The 17,106-nt window shown below is 43.8% G+C and overlaps 1 protein-coding gene across 1 annotated transcript; it reads left to right on the top strand.

Moving 5' to 3' along the window:
- Nucleotides 1-764: 764 nt before the first annotated feature.
- On the top strand, nt 765-13,511 carry CHGB (chromogranin B; the record flags this gene model as incomplete). Its single annotated transcript, XM_082671384.1, has 5 exons — nt 765-813; nt 5,311-5,357; nt 5,824-5,917; nt 10,843-12,539; nt 13,428-13,511. 5 exons carry the CDS (start codon nt 765-767, stop codon nt 13,509-13,511), a joined length of 1,971 nt encoding a protein of 656 aa, XP_082527510.1.
- Nucleotides 13,512-17,106: the final 3,595 nt, after the last annotated feature.

The following is a 17,106-nucleotide window of genomic DNA, read 5'->3' as shown; positions in this document are numbered from 1 at the left end:
CCCAGAACACTTAGGTGGTGATATGGTTTTAAAAAAAATGACTATACCCCTATCTCATACCATGTTTATTCTAAAGCCCTGTTTCCTAAGGAAAATATTGATTTCCTCTGTCATCCTGCTTTGAGAGAATTCCTGAGAAATGTTCTTCCCAAAGGCTTCCCCCCCGCCTTCCTGTACATGCTGATCTGAAATAATAAAAAGATTATAAAATAATGAGAAAAAAGAAAAGTAAATCTGAATGTAGGAACTGGCTGTCGACCAACTGACAACAGTGAAAAGACATACACAGCCTCAAACACATGTTTCTAGATATGGAGGTTGGGGGGTGGTGCGGTGCGGGGGAGATGAGAAATAAGCTTGAACAATCTAAGCAGGACCTCGCTCCTCTCCCCCTGACTCATTTTAACTACCTCCCCTCACCCTTCCATCCCTTCTTCTGCCTAACTCCCCACCCCCGCTCAAGACCCAGAGCACCAAGGCGACTGGACTGGCGTAAATTTCTTCCTACTTGCGCCACCGCCCCGGGGCCGCCTCATGACGTCAGGGCTGAGCGAGGGGGCGCCGCCTCCTGGGTGCCCGCCCCTCCCGGCCCTGCGGCCCCGGCTTGCTCTTTAAAAGAGCGGGGCCTGCGCCAACCGCGCCACACCGCGGGGACCAAGATACAAGGCTATTTTCCCCGAGTATCTTCATCTCGCCTTCCGTCCACGTCTGCTCACCGTCAGCCGCCGCTCTCTTCTCCTGCGCAGATTCCGGCGAGCCGGGCCATGCAGCCTGCAGTGCTTCTCGGCCTCCTGGGAGCCACGATGATGGCGGGTGAGTGGGCACTGTGGGGAGTTCAGAACCGCGGACAGCGCCAGCCTCTGCCTCTCCGGCCGCTCTAGGCATCCTGACTGGCGGATACTGGAAGATGGGGAGGGTTGAGTGGATGGTGTCTCCCTCTTGCTTGAGGTTCTTACTTTCTTCTCTTCCCTGGGTATTTCCCTTCAACTCCCCGCCCCAACGTCTGACTTGGAAAAAGCCAGAGAGCTTCCTAGCCCAACCAAAAGAGTCTGTTTTAATCGATATAAAGAAGACGTGTCCGCGCCTCCAAGGAAACCCCACATTTTGTGCTCACTTCTAAAATGTCACATCCTCTTTACCTGTTTAGAGAGATACTGTGATAGTCTTATTCTGTATCTGTAATTAATTAATTAATCTGTGTTTGTTTGGCTTTTTAAAGCCAGATGACCACGGAGAGACAGGAATACATGTATTATATTAGTTGGCAACTGTATAATTTATTATTTTATTATTTAAACATGATTAGATAAAAGTAAGTCTCTTATGTATATATGTAGATAAGATATATCTTTTTTCTTAACACATTCATATATGTGTGTTCAGGTATATGTATGCACAGGTTTAGTGTAATATTTTTCTGTATTTTGTATTTCTGCCTCTGGGGAGAGGTAATTTCACATTCAAATTAATCCATCTTTAAGTTATAAATGGTAACTGCAAGAGATATTTTGACTTTTGTATTCCAGAAAAATAATGAGTATAAAATAACCACGAAAAATATTTTTAGAGTAGTAAAAAAAAAATCGTTTTAGTCAATTTGGGAGGATACAATTTTAAGTAGTAGATATTTGAGTGCCTCTTTATGTGTGGAAAATTGTGGGATTGATCTTTCAAACTACTCTGAATCTCAAAGAAATGATCTTTGGAGATTTGGGGAAAAAATGTGTGTGTGTGTGTGTGTGTGTGTGTGTGTGTGTGTGTGTGTGTGTGTGTGTTGAAGTAAAATCCATGAGTCCATTGAGAAGTAAATATGCCACCACCAGATTAAATTGGAGGGGTTCTTTTAGCTGTCTTAATGACCTCATAGAATATTGTTCTTATCTGAGATTGAGGTTCCTAACTAGAGTTGAGGCATCGCCATCCATGAATATGAGGGTTTCATTGACAGCAATTACGGGATCCCAAAGAGAAAATGAAAGCCACTGGTAATTTATTTTATTGCAAACTACATACATGCAGAATTTTCTAAAATTCTTGTCACTCTTACAAATTGCCTATAAATGTTCTCGATTTAATTAAAGGAAACCAAATGAATGTTTAGAGTCCTTCCTGGTCAAAAATATTTTCAGAAAGGAATTGCTTAACAAGATAAATCTGTGCTATACATTGTGCTATAGACCACAAAAACAATGTCTTTTATGAGACTTATTTAACTATAGTGGTAAAATATTTATGTCTCTTACGCAAGATAATATTTTAAGAAGGGTTTATATTTTAACAGCAACTAAAATCAAGATATTATATTCTTTAAAAATTTTTTTTACTGAGCTATAATTCACACACCATAAAATCCATACTTTTAAAGTGCATAATTCAGTGATTTTTAGTACATTCACAGATTATCACATTTCAGAACATTTTCATTGTGGTAGAAAGGAACTCCATATGCATTAGCAGTCATTCCCCATTCCCACCTCCCCCAAATGCTTGGATATTAGGTATGGTAGCCTTCAAGCAGAGTTTGTTCTTTAGCAAAATCACAGGAAACCTGCAGAAACCATCTGGCTCATTTCCTACCATTATGAGCTTCTGAAGGAGATCTACACCTTTCTACAGGAGTTGTTCACTCTAAAAATTAATATGAGTGAAGGAGCTACATGCTATTCATATATACTAGGTAAGATGGTTTCTGCATTCAAAAGCGTTAGCGGGGACTTCCCTGGTGGTGCAGTGGTTAAGAATCCGCCTGCCAATGCAGGGGACACGGGTTCGATCCCTGGTCCAGGAAGATCCCACATGCCGTGGAGCAACCAAGCCCGTGCGCCACAACTACTGAGCCTGCGCTCTAGAGCCCTTGAGCCACAACTACTGAGCCTGTGTGCCAGAACTACTGAAGCCCGTGCGCCTAGAGCCCGTGCTCTGCAACAGGAGAAGCTACCGCAATGAGAAGCCTGCAGACCGCAACGAAGAGTAGCCCCCGCTCGCCACAACTAGAGAAAGCCTGCACGCAGCAACAAAGACCCAACGCAGCCCAAAAAAAAAAAACAAAAAAACTACAGAGTTTGCGTACCATGTTATTTTATAGCTGTATTTTCATTCTGGGATGAAACCTTAGTTTGGTAGTCTTATGGAATATTAATACTTTGGAAGTTATTCTCAGATTTATCATATGATATTATTTGAAAATTTTTCTGCCATTTGACTACTTCACTTTTATCACAATTATTGGGTTTTCTTTTGTGCACCCTTAATGTTAACTTTTACAAAAATAAGTTAAACTACTTTAGGGGTATCAACATACCTTCGGTTATTACTTTGCTGCCACAGATTCTATTGGAAGAAATACAATGGAACTTAGATGTCTCACTAGATGCATAATATGCTTTCATAAGGAGACCTTAGTTCCTTTCCATCAAAAAGATGTCTGAAGAGCCTCAATTAGGAAAGAGAATTGTTCTGTAAAAACAAACATGAGCTACAAATTGTTCAGAGTCACAGAAGAAAAATATTCCTCTCCCCTCAAATCAAATGACTGTTACTACTTTAGCAATATCAGTAGTTAATAATAGCACCTATTAAACATTTGTGGAAAAAGAAAAGTTATTAGCAAGAAACTGCATTTACCAAAGAAAGTTTAGTAAAGCCAGAATTTTAAAAGGCACTTTCTAGTTTATGACAGAAGTAATTCTCTCAGTTATTTCTTTTCAGAGCATTTTACAGATCTCAGGTGGAAAGAGTAAGTGCCAAAGTGGGAATGTTCTCAAATAACAGCCATTTGGGGGATAAAATAATGGCCCAGCATATTGGACCCTGAGTACCAAAGGTGGCCATCCAGATCCTGTCTGAACTACATTTCAGGAAGATAGTGGGGACATACCTTGTTAATCACTTCTTAAATATTTTACCAGTGATTTTAACATGCTGCATAACTTTGGGCCTATTGAAACAATTGGAGTAGATCCCAGGCTGTGCTTTGAAAAGGAAAATTCAGTAAGGTGAGCAAATGAAATAGGAGTTTTATTTCTAGATTGAGCCCTATGATATGTAATTGATTGGGAGGAGGTAAAGAGATTGGAAAGCAAATATTTGGGGAGGAAAGGTCAGGTTGCTGGTAATAAGAAACAGCATTTGAGCAGCTTCCATCTCTGATGTCTGAGAGTTTTGCTCTTGCTCCAAGTAGCTCTTCACTTGTCTCAGAGACCTGGAAGAATCTTCTGCACTGAGCTCTCCAGCCATAATAGCAGTTTCTCTTCTAGGGAGTGTCAGGAGAACTGTAGAGATGGACCTATATGTAAATGCTTTGAGCTTCTCCAGTGGAAAGAGCTTAGACAAAACAAAGTCAAAGTGAAAGATAAAAGAATCAAAGCAACTTTGAAAAAGGAAAAAAAAAAAAAAAGCACTGTAAAATTAAAAACACCTGAAGCATTTCCTAAGATGACAAAGGCACTTCAATCACTGGTTGAAAATAAGCAGAATCTCATGAAATTTAATTTAAATAAATTAAAATTTATCTTTTTGCAATATCCTCATGAACTATTCATTAAACACCTATTTGCATATGATATTATAGATTCAACAATATCCTGGTAAAATTAGATACCTCCCATATTCTTTACATGGCTGCAGACAACATGGGGAAAGGGAAACAACACTGATACAGACACATAAGTGTGCTTGTCCAAGAAAAGGCTTGAGGGTAAAATGAGGTAATTAATTATATAAGATAATCATAACCACATTTTTGTAAATAAAGTGAGTTTCAGGGAGAATATTTTCTTGGGGACAGGAAAAGGCAAAGGGAATCACAGATCTTTACCCATTTTGAGTAGGCAGAGGGGTTGAGGAGGGCACCCCAGTTTCATTTAAACTAGGTTTATTTTAAACATTTTATTGACATATAATATATGTACAGAAAAATGCATATAGATCATAAGTATACAGCTTACAGAATTTTTCCCTCCTTAAGCGCAGCTGTGTAATCAGCACCCAGATCAAAAACAGAACATTGCCAGTATCCCAGAAGCTCCCCTTGTGTGGATTTATATTGGATATAAGATAGCATTCATTTTCAAATCATGTTTATGACATTGCTAGGGGAAACAGCTGTGTGTGTGTGTGCATGTGTGTGTGTGCGTGCAACTGGGGCAATTCTTGTCCCTGGGACAGACATCCGCAACTATCTCCACTCTGCTCAGCTCTGACTTTGCCCCTCCCTCCAAGTAACATGCTGGGGGTGGGGTGATTTTGTGAGTTTGGGGACACACAGCTTCCTAAAATCAACTCACTTCCCATTTGTTTTTTCTTTCAAAGCTGTCAGTTCTATGCCAGTGGACATCAGGAACCACAGTGAAGAAACGGTAAGTTGAAATGGAAGTCTAGAATCTAGACTTATATCTAGACTCTGGATTCTCCCACCCCTTATCTCATCAAACTAAACAAAATGAAAACCAAAAATAGACAAACAACAATGAGGAAATGGGAGCAAGTGATGTCCCTCCTTCCCTGGGCTTTTACCTCCTTCCTGGATGTTTTAGTGCCCCTGAGGATAGCTGTCATCACACTGTTTTCCTTTGAATCTGTTCAGAAATGGGTGTTTATTTCTTTTCTCTGGATAGTCTTGACCCAATGCCTTCTTGCATTGCTCTGTGGGGTGGCCTGGGAGGTTTCATTACAGTCCTATATGTAAGTCTACATTTCTGACCCAAGGGGTCTGCATCGGTACAGGTCACATAGCCAAGCCTCTTTTGACAGCAGCTCTGGCTTAAGTAGTCAGGCATCCCAGTGATACCAGCTTTGCCAGCCTGCTTTCCGGTTTCCCCCTAGGTGACTCGCTGCATCATCGAGGTCCTCTCAAATGCCTTGTCGAAGTCCAACACTCCACCCATCACCCCTGAGTGCCGACAAGTCCTGAAGAAGAGTAAGTATCCTCCACTTCAGGAGATCTTTGTCCCTTGAGTAGTTCTTTCTCTTGCTCCCTCTGTTTCGCCTTCCACTTTATCTCCATATGAACCAGGGGCATGATGCAGTGGGAAGACTACAGGCTAGATCAGTATCTGGGAAGATGACATATGGCTTCCAAACCTGCTCTGCCACTTAAACATATGGCTTCCAAACCCTGCTCTGCCACTTCATAGCCGTGTTACCATGGGGAAGACCCCTTGCCTCTCTGGGCTTATTTCCTCAAAGTAAAATGAGGGAGTTGAACTGAATGATAGTCTGTGAGCTGTCTATATAGTTCTTAAATTCCTTGGTTTGAGAGTTTGGAATTTTAAAACAGACTTTCATTTGGGTGGAGTGAGGTATGGGGAGTGCTCATTTGTGATTAGACAGGGAGGCGAAGTGTTCTGGAAGCAATGGAAGATGAAAGGATAGAAGGAGACAAAAATTATTCTTCTCTTTACCTTCTACTCTTCTGACAATGAGGAGCTAGAAGCTTGGAAAGGTGACTGGGAAACTTCTGGCCTGTTTACATGACAGATTGGTTAAGCCATTTTAATACATAGCTTGTTAGAATGAGAGGACTACCAAATGGTATCAGGAGTTCCAGCCCTGAGAACTGGAAGGGGTGGGGGTAGACTTAGAGCATCCAAGGAGTCAGAGCAATGCCCTTCTGGGTCTAGACTGGAATGTTCCTCTATACAAACAGCTTATGTTGAAAACAAAATTTAAACAGTGATATGAGCAGTATCCATTGGAAGTTGACATAAAGAGGTAAATTTTACAAAACTATGCATCTCTGGGACTTCCCTGGTGGTCCAGTGGTTAAGACTCTGTGCTCTCAGTGCAGGGGGCATGGGTTCGATCCCTGGTTGGGGAACTAAGATCCCGCATGCTGCACAGCATGGCCAAAACAAAAACAAAAACTATGCATCTCTTTTAGCATGAAGTCAAACTGATTCAAACAAATCCGAAAAGCTCTGTTCTCTTCAACACCTTTCTCTGCTTTTAAATTTTTAGTCAGGCTGAGAACAGTGGATTTTCTTTCTTCTTTTCACCTTCAAAATCTCCTATTGCAAGATAATACTCTCTTCCTGTCGCTGCACATGAGGTCCATGCATAAAATTATAACAAGTGTGAGTGACTAGCCAAAAGAGTAACCTGGGGGGACTCAATCCACTATTGGGGGCTTCAGGATAACCATAGTAGGTGTGGGGGCCTGAGACTGTAGGAGACCCATGCACAGTGGAAGGAAGCTTCTCTACCACTCCCAGCCTACATGCCTCTTTCATGAGCTTGTCAGAATGAGTTTATTAGCCATTGCAGGGAATGAGTGAGAGCAGGGTGGGTCTCCAGGCAGGGACTAAATGCTGCTACTTTGGGCAAACCCATCTCGTTATCTCCCTTCCCATTTCTTTGTTTACCAGACGGATGCAGAAGTTTTGGGTCTGTCATACTAGGTCATCAAAGAACCAAGATTGCTTAGGAAGAGTTGTTGATTGTAGGGCTTTGCTAACTGCCAAGATCAGATTCTTAGCTCTCAGGTAGGATTCTAGCCTCTGCTCATCACTGATTGTGCCCTGGGGTCTTTTGAGTCTCTTGAGAGAGCCCCAGGAAAACTGGTAAAAATCAAATGACCCATGTCTATCAGGACCTTGGAGACATCATACCCAGAGAGCCATTAAATACTGAGATCAGGGAGATTTGAGCTCCTCCGGGGTTGCAGACTCAAACACCAGCCAGGGCCAGGAAAATACGTAAGAGAAAGGAATAAAACAGGACAGGAAGTGACTCACGAACTGGAGGATACAGGCCACTTCTAAGGAGGAGTAGATTTTTCTCAGCTTGAAACCTATTGTGAGAGAAATATAGATTCTGTTACCAGATCTTGGGATTTTTCAAAAGAATTTAAAATTTGGATATCTAAGCAATATCTCCTAGTATTTAAGTATTGCCTCTGAATTCAAATTTACTAAAAATGTTATTTAGGCCAAATAGAATTCACCTTTGGGCTACCAGTTCATAACTTCTATCGACTAAAAAAAAAAAAAAAAAGAAGCACAACCTAAAATTTGAGATTTATATTTTATTCCATGGACATACTAAGGACTTAAGCCCAGGAGACAACCTCTCAGATACAGTCTGAGGGACTGTTTTGAAGAGGTAAGGGAGGAGGCAGGATATATAGGTGTTCTTGCAATAAAAACCAGATAGTCAGAACATTAAAATATTACAGTTAATTAAAGAAAACCAGACATCTTAAGTTAACAAATTTAGCACTTTTCTATGTATGGGAAGATGCAAGAGTCTGGGCTTACTGAAGTCATTCCTTTCATATGCACCTTAATTATCTTGTTTTTTCCATCCTGAATCCCCTCTGGGTACACAGTTAGGTGTGGCTGCAGTGCCTAGATGGCCAGGACACCCTTTGTTTACTGATTTGGCAGGCGACATTCTTTGTCCACACTTCTGTCCTATTCTGGTTTTCTCTCTCCTGCTGAAATGTCTTATGCTGGTCACAGGACTGGTGGAGCTTTCTGCCAACAAGTTGGATGAATTCCTTCATGTAGCCTCCCTCCCATCCCCAGCCCATCTCTGTCTCCACTCCCACTCTCTCCAGCACATCTCGGTTAGCACACGCTTACTGAGCAAACAAACATTTGGGGAGCAGGGAAGAATCATTGTTTCATGGCTTGAAGAGATCTTAGGGAATTCATAGTCCAATTTCTTAACAGGTATAACAATTTCTTTGATCAGGTCATCTCTGCAACATGATAGTTAGGGATGGAAGGTGCATTTTCTCCTTTTTACTTGAAGTAAGAGTGAGCTTCACACCTTGGTTTTACAGATTGACAAGACTGTATGCTGCTAATCACAGCCTTCCTCAGATCTCACCTGAGGGGACTTAAAGCTAAATTTAGGAGGAAGTGCTAAGCCTCAGGCAAGCTGCTACAAGCAGCACACATTTAACCTGGAAAAAATAAAAATGCTTCTCTTCTTGACCAGCAGGCAGTAGGAAAAGGGCCACACAGCCTCTGCCTCGGGAAGCTGAGATTCTGTCCAGATGACATCAGTATCTGCTCAAAGCCTCCCTGCTTACCTGTGCATACCTGGTCAGCCCTGCCTCAGTGCTGCACACACCACCACTGGCTCTTAAAAGGCAAAGGCACTGGTGAGGGGCCAGCCCTCAGGTGTCTGGGTGTGGAAGGTCAGGGACCTTTCAGTTGCCTCATAAAACATGAAAATATTATCATGCCAGGCTGGGCTTTTAAGCAGAGAGGAATAGACTGTCTGCTATTTCTTGGACATTTTTACAAAACAGACCATTTTTTTCTATTTTGCAAATATCAGTTCAAAATGACTCATCAAGAGCCATTCAATAGAAATATCATGTGAACCACAAATATAATTTCAAATTTTTCAGTAGCCACATTAAAAAAGTAGACAGGTGAAATTAATTTTAATAATATATTTAGTTTTGTCCAATTTATTTTATTCAATATACAATTTGTACATACAATATGTTTATAATACATATTATCTTGTACATCCAAAATATTATCATTCCAACATATAATCAATATGAAAATTTGAGGTATTTTACATTCTTGTTTTTCATCTGAAGTCTGAAATCTGGTGGTTTCTTACATTTACAACATGTCTCAGTCTGGACCAGCCACATTTCAAGTCCTCAGTAGCCACAAAGGTTTGGTGGCCCCCACCATGGATGGTGCAGACGTCAGCCTAGAGCTGTGAGCAGCCTTGGCTTCAGGTGTTCTATATGAACTCAGTGACATCAGTTGAAATCCAAGCCCTCCCAGCTAACAACTCAGACAGTGTTAACTGCATATCTTCTTTCACAGGATGCCCTTGAGTTAAGGAGGATTTAGTGAAGATGCTGTCAACATTTGGAAAAGATGAGAAAAAACAGCATTCAATTAAAATGTCGGTTATACTGTCTACTGTTGATTTGTGCAATACAAAGATAACTCAGTTTACTGAAGTTCATTCTCAACCTTTGAGAACATGTGGGGTGGATGGGACCTGAGTGAGGGAAGGACATGGTCCTTTCCACTGCTGTGCAGTTTTCTCAGGGAAGAAACAAACACCCTGCTTATCACCAATTACTAAGTTTTATTGTCACTTACTGCTAAGTTGCATCTACACAGTTGATTGGATAATAAAAATCTGGTAAACTAATTAAACACATTTTTAATCCTTTGTTGAATCTGATATTTCCCATTTTGGGCATTTAACTTCATTTAGCTGGATTCTAGTGGGAACCATTTACACAATGCTAACTTTTAAACCCCTACTTAGAGCAAACATGGAAATAATCGTCCTGAATTACACCTCTCTGAGCCTCAGTGTCTCTGTCCACAAAAAGAGGAGGTTGAAATACACAAATTCTAAGGTATCTTCTGGTTCTAAATTCTAGTATTTTATAAACCTATATTTGGATTTCAATTTGGTCATTGAAAGATGCTTGTTGGGTGTTATTAAAAAATAAATATGCAGAGAATTTATTATCAGATTTAAACACAGCTAAGGAGTTTTCATAACATTTCTTTCTTTCTTTTTTTTTAATATTTATTTATTTATTTGGCTGTGCTGGATCTTAGTTGCAGCGCATGGGATCTTGGTTGCAGCAGGCAGGATCTAGTTCCCTGACCAGGGATCGAACCCTGGCCCCCTGCACTGGGAGTGTGGAGTCTTAACCGCTGGACCACCAGGGAAGTCCCCATACCATTTCTTTTAAAAGTAATCTGAGTATATTCTTTATTAACTTAAAAAATTACCCAAGGACTTTCAGGATCTTTAGGATTTGTAGTGATCACTGAGGCTGTGCTTAGTGAACCACAAACAATTCTGAAGTATACTTACTCTTTTTTATTTTCATTATAGGTGGAAAACAGCTCAAAGATGAAGAGAAAAGTGAAAATGAAAACACAAGGTTTGAAGTGAGATTGTTAAGAGACCCAGCTGACGCCTCAGAAGCCCCCAGGACCTCCAGTAGGGAGGACGTAGGGGAGGAGGACGCCCAAGGCCAGACAGTGGCAGACACAGAGGGCGGTGGGCACAGCCGAGAGCGGGCAGGCGAGCCCCAAGGCAGCCAAGTGGCCAAAGAAGCAAAGGCACGCCATTCTGAGAAGAGCAAGGGACACGACAGGGAGGAAGAAGAGGCGGAGAAATATCAGAAAAGGGAGCGTGTGGAAGATGGCAGTGAGGAGAGACACCCTGGGGGGCCAGGAGAGGCACAAACTGCTCTTCCCAGCCACAGAAACCAGACTCCAGCTAAGAAAGAGGAGTTAGTGTCCAGATACGATACGCAGTCTGCAGGGGGCCTGGAGAAGTCGCACAGCCGGGAGAGGAGCAGCCAGGAGAGTGGAGAGGAGACCGGAAGCCAGGAGAATGGGCCCCGAGAACCGCAAAGCCACCCCGAGCGCCAGGAAGGACCTGAGGAGAGCGACGAGGATGTCAGCCCCGAGGCGGACAAGCGACGCTCGAGGCCAAGACACCACCATGGGAGGAGCAGGCCCGACAGGTCCTCTCAGGAAGGGAGTCCTCCCGCTGAGGGAAGGGGGTACTCCTCGGAGGAGCCACACGTGGGCACAGGCGGCTCAGGGGAAAAGAGAGCCCGCCATCCAACCCTTTCCAGGGCTTCGGAGGAAGAAGCCGAATACGGGGAGGAAGTGAGGAGTCACCTGGCTGCCCGGGCTCCCGGGGACCTGGAGGGGGCACGATATGGGGGCAAAGGAAGTGAAGAGCACCGGGCTCCCAGGCCTCGCAGTGAGGAGAGCCCAGAGGAGGAGGACAGGAGAAAAGGCCTCAGCCTAGAGCTGAATAGCATGGCGCACGGCTATGACGAGGAGAGCGAGGAAGAGAGAGGCCAGGAGGGGGGACCCCGCCACAGAGCCCGGGTAGGGGAGCCGGGAGCCTACTCCACTCTACACCAAACAGAAGAGAAACGATTCTTGGGTGAAGCGCACCACCGTGTTCAGGAAAGCCAGACGGACAAGGCGAGGCGGCATCCACCAGGCGAGGTGCGAAATTACCTCGACTATGATGAGGAAAGGGGTGAGGAAGGGGCCCGAGGGAAGTGGCCGCAGCTGGGGGACCCACAAGACGCTGAAGAGAACAGGGAAGAAGCGAGGCTTCGAGGCAAAGAGTATGCTCCCCCTCACATCACCGAAAAGGAGAGATTAGCGGAGCTTGTCAGTCCATACTACGACCCTCCCCAGTGGAAGAGCAGCCGGTTTGAGAGAAAAGACCACCTGGATGACAATTCTCTTGAGGGTGAAGAGGAGAACGGGCTGACCTTGAATGAGAAGAATTTCTTCCCAGAATACAACTATGACTGGTGGGAGAAAAAGCCCTTTGAGGAGGATGTAAACTGGGGGTATGAGAAGAGAAACCTGGCCCCCAAACTGGATCTGAAAAGGCAGTATGACAGAGTGGCCGAACTGGACCGGCTCCTTCACTACAGGAAGAAGTCAGCTGAGTTCCCGGACTTCTATGGCTCGGAGGAGCAGATGCACCGTCGCCACGCAGCAGAAAGTGAAGAGGAGAGAGCTGGCCAAGGAGTTCTGACAGAGGAAGAGGTATGCTGTGGGGCTTTTGCTTAAAACTAACTTCAGGTGGTTAATTTTAATATGTTATATACAAGACTATCTGATACTAGGGGGAGATATGGATGGGGATTAATCACCATGGGACTGTACGCCTAATAACAGAGCGGAGACAACCTCTGGGTTTGATTTCCACCTGGCATCTAGCCATTGTCCACAGACCTGTCCACTTCCTCCCACTGCAGTGCTGCAGTGCTTCTCAACCTCGGCGGCATGTTGTAATCCCCTGGAGAGCTTGAAAAATTACTGACATCTGGGACCCACACCCAGAGCTTCTGTTTGGTACTGGATGCTGCCTGGGCATCAGGATGTTTTAAAGCTCCCAGGTGGTTTCAATGTTCAGCGAAGGTTGAAAACCACTGGTCTAGTGTCTTCTCCTTGGTCATTTGACTTTTCATCACTATTTTCCAGGGTAGGAAAGAACAGGTGATACAGAAGTTAGTTGCTTAGTTCTATCTCTGTCACCTCTTGGCCTATAACAGTCAGACATCTACGTGTAGGAGAAGGAACATTACCAGAGCTTTACCTTCCTTAACAATGTTTTTTTTCCCCAATATTGATTATGTAGGTTGGTGCTTCTCAGGCTTGAATGTGCCTCAGAATCATGTGGGATTTCTAGCCTTAGAGTTTCTGATTCAGTAGGTAGGCCCCAGGTGGGGCCCAAGAACCTGTATTTCTGACGAGTTCCCTGGTGATACTGATGCTGCTGGTCAAGGAACCACACTTTGAAAACCACTGATGTCGGGTATCTCCTATAGCCTCTAACATATCAAAAATTCCCCCTTCTGTTCAGACTCCCTAGAACTGCAAAGAACTAAATTGATCTGGGACCTCATGCCTCTACTTTTCTGTATTTTCTAGGAAAAAGAACTTGAAAACTTGGCTGCGATGGATTTGGAACTACAGAAAATAGCTGAGAAATTCAGTGGTAACCGAAGGGGCTGATGGTCGTTGGAGCAAAGGGCAGATTTTAAAAGCAGCCTTCACATGATCTGTTTTCCACCACCTCACTGAAAGACCCCATTTATTTACCCAAAGGCAGAAAGTAGAATTTACTGTTCATCAAATGTTTGACATGATTGGAAATGTCCTTAATTTTTGCCAGAATGTTATTGAAAATATGAATAGCATGACTTGTAGCATATTCTTTATCAAATAATAGATATATTAACATGCTTGTGACAATGACTGTGCTACTGTCCTTGAAAAAATGTCTCAGTCTGAAGTAATAAAAGATTCACCTGAGGCCAAAAGTGTCATGTTCTCAGCTTCCTTTGGGCTAATAGGGAGGAGTGTGACTTTTAGATCCATTCTTCAAAGTAAATTCTAAAATATAGTACTAAGATTTGTTGGTTTGTTGGTGTTTGGATACAGAAATGAAAAAAAAAAAAAGGAAAAGAGCAAACATCTGAAATAAAAGAATGTGGAGGGGGCTTCCCTGGTGGCGCAGTGGTTAAGAATCCTCCTGTCAAGGCAGGGGACGCGGGTTCGAACCCTGGCCTGGGAAGATCCCACATGCCGCAGAGCAACTAAGCCTGTATGCCACAACTACTGAGCTCGCGTGCCTAGAGCCCGTGCTCCACAACAAGAGAAGCCACCACAATGAGAAGCCTGTGCACTGCAACGAAGAGTAGCCCCCACTCACGGCAACTAGAGAAAGCCCGCGCATAGCAACAAAGACCCAACACAGCCAAATAAATAAATAAATAAATAAATAAAAGAATGTGGAGGATATAAAGAGAAAGAGATCAGGAAAAGACATTGCTCCCCCAGGCTGGAGGAAGATTAAATAGGCTTGAAGAACCTGTTTCAAAAATTATTATAAGCCATTACTTTTAGAATCTGATTATCTGGAGAGCTCTGGGAATAGCTGGCCAAGGGTCATTTTTCAGGGCTGAGGAGAAAGCCTGGATAGTGGGAAGAACTCCAGACTGGGAATCACAACATCTGGGGTAGGCCAGACAGATCCTTGGACCTTCACGGCCTGTCTCATATCTGCTCTATAAGAAGACAGGGCTCTGACTCTAAGTAACTGTGTGACTTTGGGCAAGTTACTTTCCCTCTCTGGGCTTCAGATTCATCAGTAAAACAAGGATATCTGTTCCATTGGGTTGTTGTGAGGATGACTGAATTTAAGCAAAACACTCAGAGTAGTGCCCAGTGTAAGGCAATGGTGCAGAAAACAGTGGCTGCTACGATTTTTATGGCTGCAGTTTCTCACAGCAAGACCAACGGACAATAGCCCTTCTCCCTTCTTTTACTTGGCATTTCATTCCTCACAGATGGTGGCTTCTACTTGGTTGATTACTCCTGTTTTGGCAGTTCAGGTAAAGCATTGTCCTCTGGGCATCACCCATGGCTTTTATTCATCTGGAAGGCCTGGTTCTCCTCCTCTTAACTAAGTTAAGACTTGCCTGTGATAATTTAGCCAGATTCTTGTCAGGTTAACTCTTGGTGACACACTTCTCCAGGAGAGTGTCAGTTTATCATATGGAGAGCAAGCCAGTGTGATGAATCAGTGTGATGAATCTGACAGAAAATTGTTCTAAATCTGGGCACACACTTCTAAAAGGCTGCTTATTGTCTCTCTAGGTATTTTTTCCAGCCATGGGATCATGACGGGCTGCTCGCAAAGGTGAGTGGGAAGCGCTGGGGGTCATGGCTGCTGGAGGCAGTCCTCGTGGGACAAGGAGTTAGGATACAAATATCGTTCCGGTTTCTGGGGGCTGCCATAACAAAGTACCACAAACTGGGTAGTTTAAAACAATAGAATTTTACTCTCTCACAGTTCTGGAGCCCAGAAGTTCAAAATTAAGGTGTTGGCAGGGCTACACTCCCTCCAAAGTCAGTAGAAGAATGTCCTTCCTGCCTCTTCCAGCTTCTGGTGGCCCCAGGCGTTCCTTGGCTTGTGGCAGCATCATTCCAATCTCTGCCTCCATCTTCTCATGACCATCTTCTTTCTATGACCCTCTCCTCTTCACACAATGTTCCTTTTATATAGATACCAGTCATGCTGGATTAAGGGCCCACCCTACTCCAGTATGAGTAATTACCTCTGCATCAATCCTATTTCCTAATAAGGTCACATTTGGAGGAACTAGGGGTTGGAACTTCAACATATCTTTTTCTGGGGGCAAAATTCAACCCAAGCAGGCCAGCTCCCGCACCCCTCAGGTGGATTAACTCTGAGCCGCATATTCTGTGCCTCCTAGAACTCCCCAGGGGATTGAGCCCCAGGTGCCACAGGTGGCCTGCTCTCTAGTGCACCCTTTATGGGCTCTCTTTACCTCCCTGTCCTGCTCCTACTGGTGACCCTACTGGTGTTTCCTGGGATCACCTCCCAGATAAACCGATTGTCCTCAACTTCTCATCTCAGGGATTGCTTCTGGGAAAGCCCAACCTAAGAAACCATTCAACAGCAAGCTCAAACTCGTCTTATGGTAAATAATGTAACCACACGTTGTAATACATTGCAGTTATAATCTCTTGTGTTACTGTGTCTTGACAGAAGATACTGGGAAATGCTTAACACGTTACAATACATGCAAAGCAATATGTCTCTCCCCTTCTCTACTGCAGTCCAGTAGAAAACAAAATCATTTCCTAAATAAAGAGAATTCAAGGGGCTCAAAATGAATAGGGATTTACTTACTGGATGAGAGAAACACTGCAATGCATCAAATGCCAGCCTGGCAAGTCACACACACACTCACACACACACACACACGGTGGGCACTGCTCATGCGGAGAAGCTGCTGGCATATGGAGCACAGCTCTGTATGGTGCCCCAGGCTTGGAAATGGTTCACACAGCTTCCTCCTGGCCCACTGCCTGGTGAGGCCCTGTGCTCTAGCACAGCTTTTCATCTTAGTTTGCTGACACTTCAGGGCAGGGGAATGTGCAGGCATGAATGACCTATCAAAGTTGCAGGAGACACCCAAGAGAATCCCACCTGAGCTGTGGTGCCCAGCAGAGTGCAGTTAGGACCTCTGGGTGCCACCATTTCTTTGAGAAGGAGTCAAGGACTAACTGGGTTACTGTTTTTTCCCCCTTTAGTCAAAATAATATATGTTGATGGCAAAACATTGAGTGAGTGTTATGAGTTGAATTGTGTGCCTCAAAATGATATGTTGAAGTCCTAACCCCTGGCACCAGTGAATGTGACCTTATTTGGAAATAGAGCTTCTGCAGATGCGATCTATAATAGTTACGATGGGGTCATTAGGGTGGGCCCATATCCAATATGAAGAGGGAAATTTTGATACAGACACATACAGAGAAGAATGCCATGTGAAGACAGACATACAGGGAAGAAGTCCATGTGAAGACAGTGGCAGAGACTGGAATTATGCTGCCACCAGCCAAGAAATGCCTGGGGTCACCAGAAGCTGGAAGAGGCTAGGAAGGATTGCCCCCTAGAACTGTCAGGGGGAGTGTGGCCCTGCTGACACCTTGATTTGGAACTTCTGGCCTCTAGAATTGTGAAATAAATTTCTGTTTTAAGTCACCCACGTGTGGTACTTTGTTAGGGCACCCTATG

Source organism: Grampus griseus (genome assembly GCF_964374135.1).
Source record: "Grampus griseus genome assembly, chromosome: 14".
In the NCBI taxonomy this organism is placed as follows: domain Eukaryota; kingdom Metazoa; phylum Chordata; class Mammalia; order Artiodactyla; family Delphinidae; genus Grampus; species Grampus griseus.
Note: the sequence above shows the minus strand (reverse complement) of the source record. Positions and strands in the feature narration are given on the sequence as shown.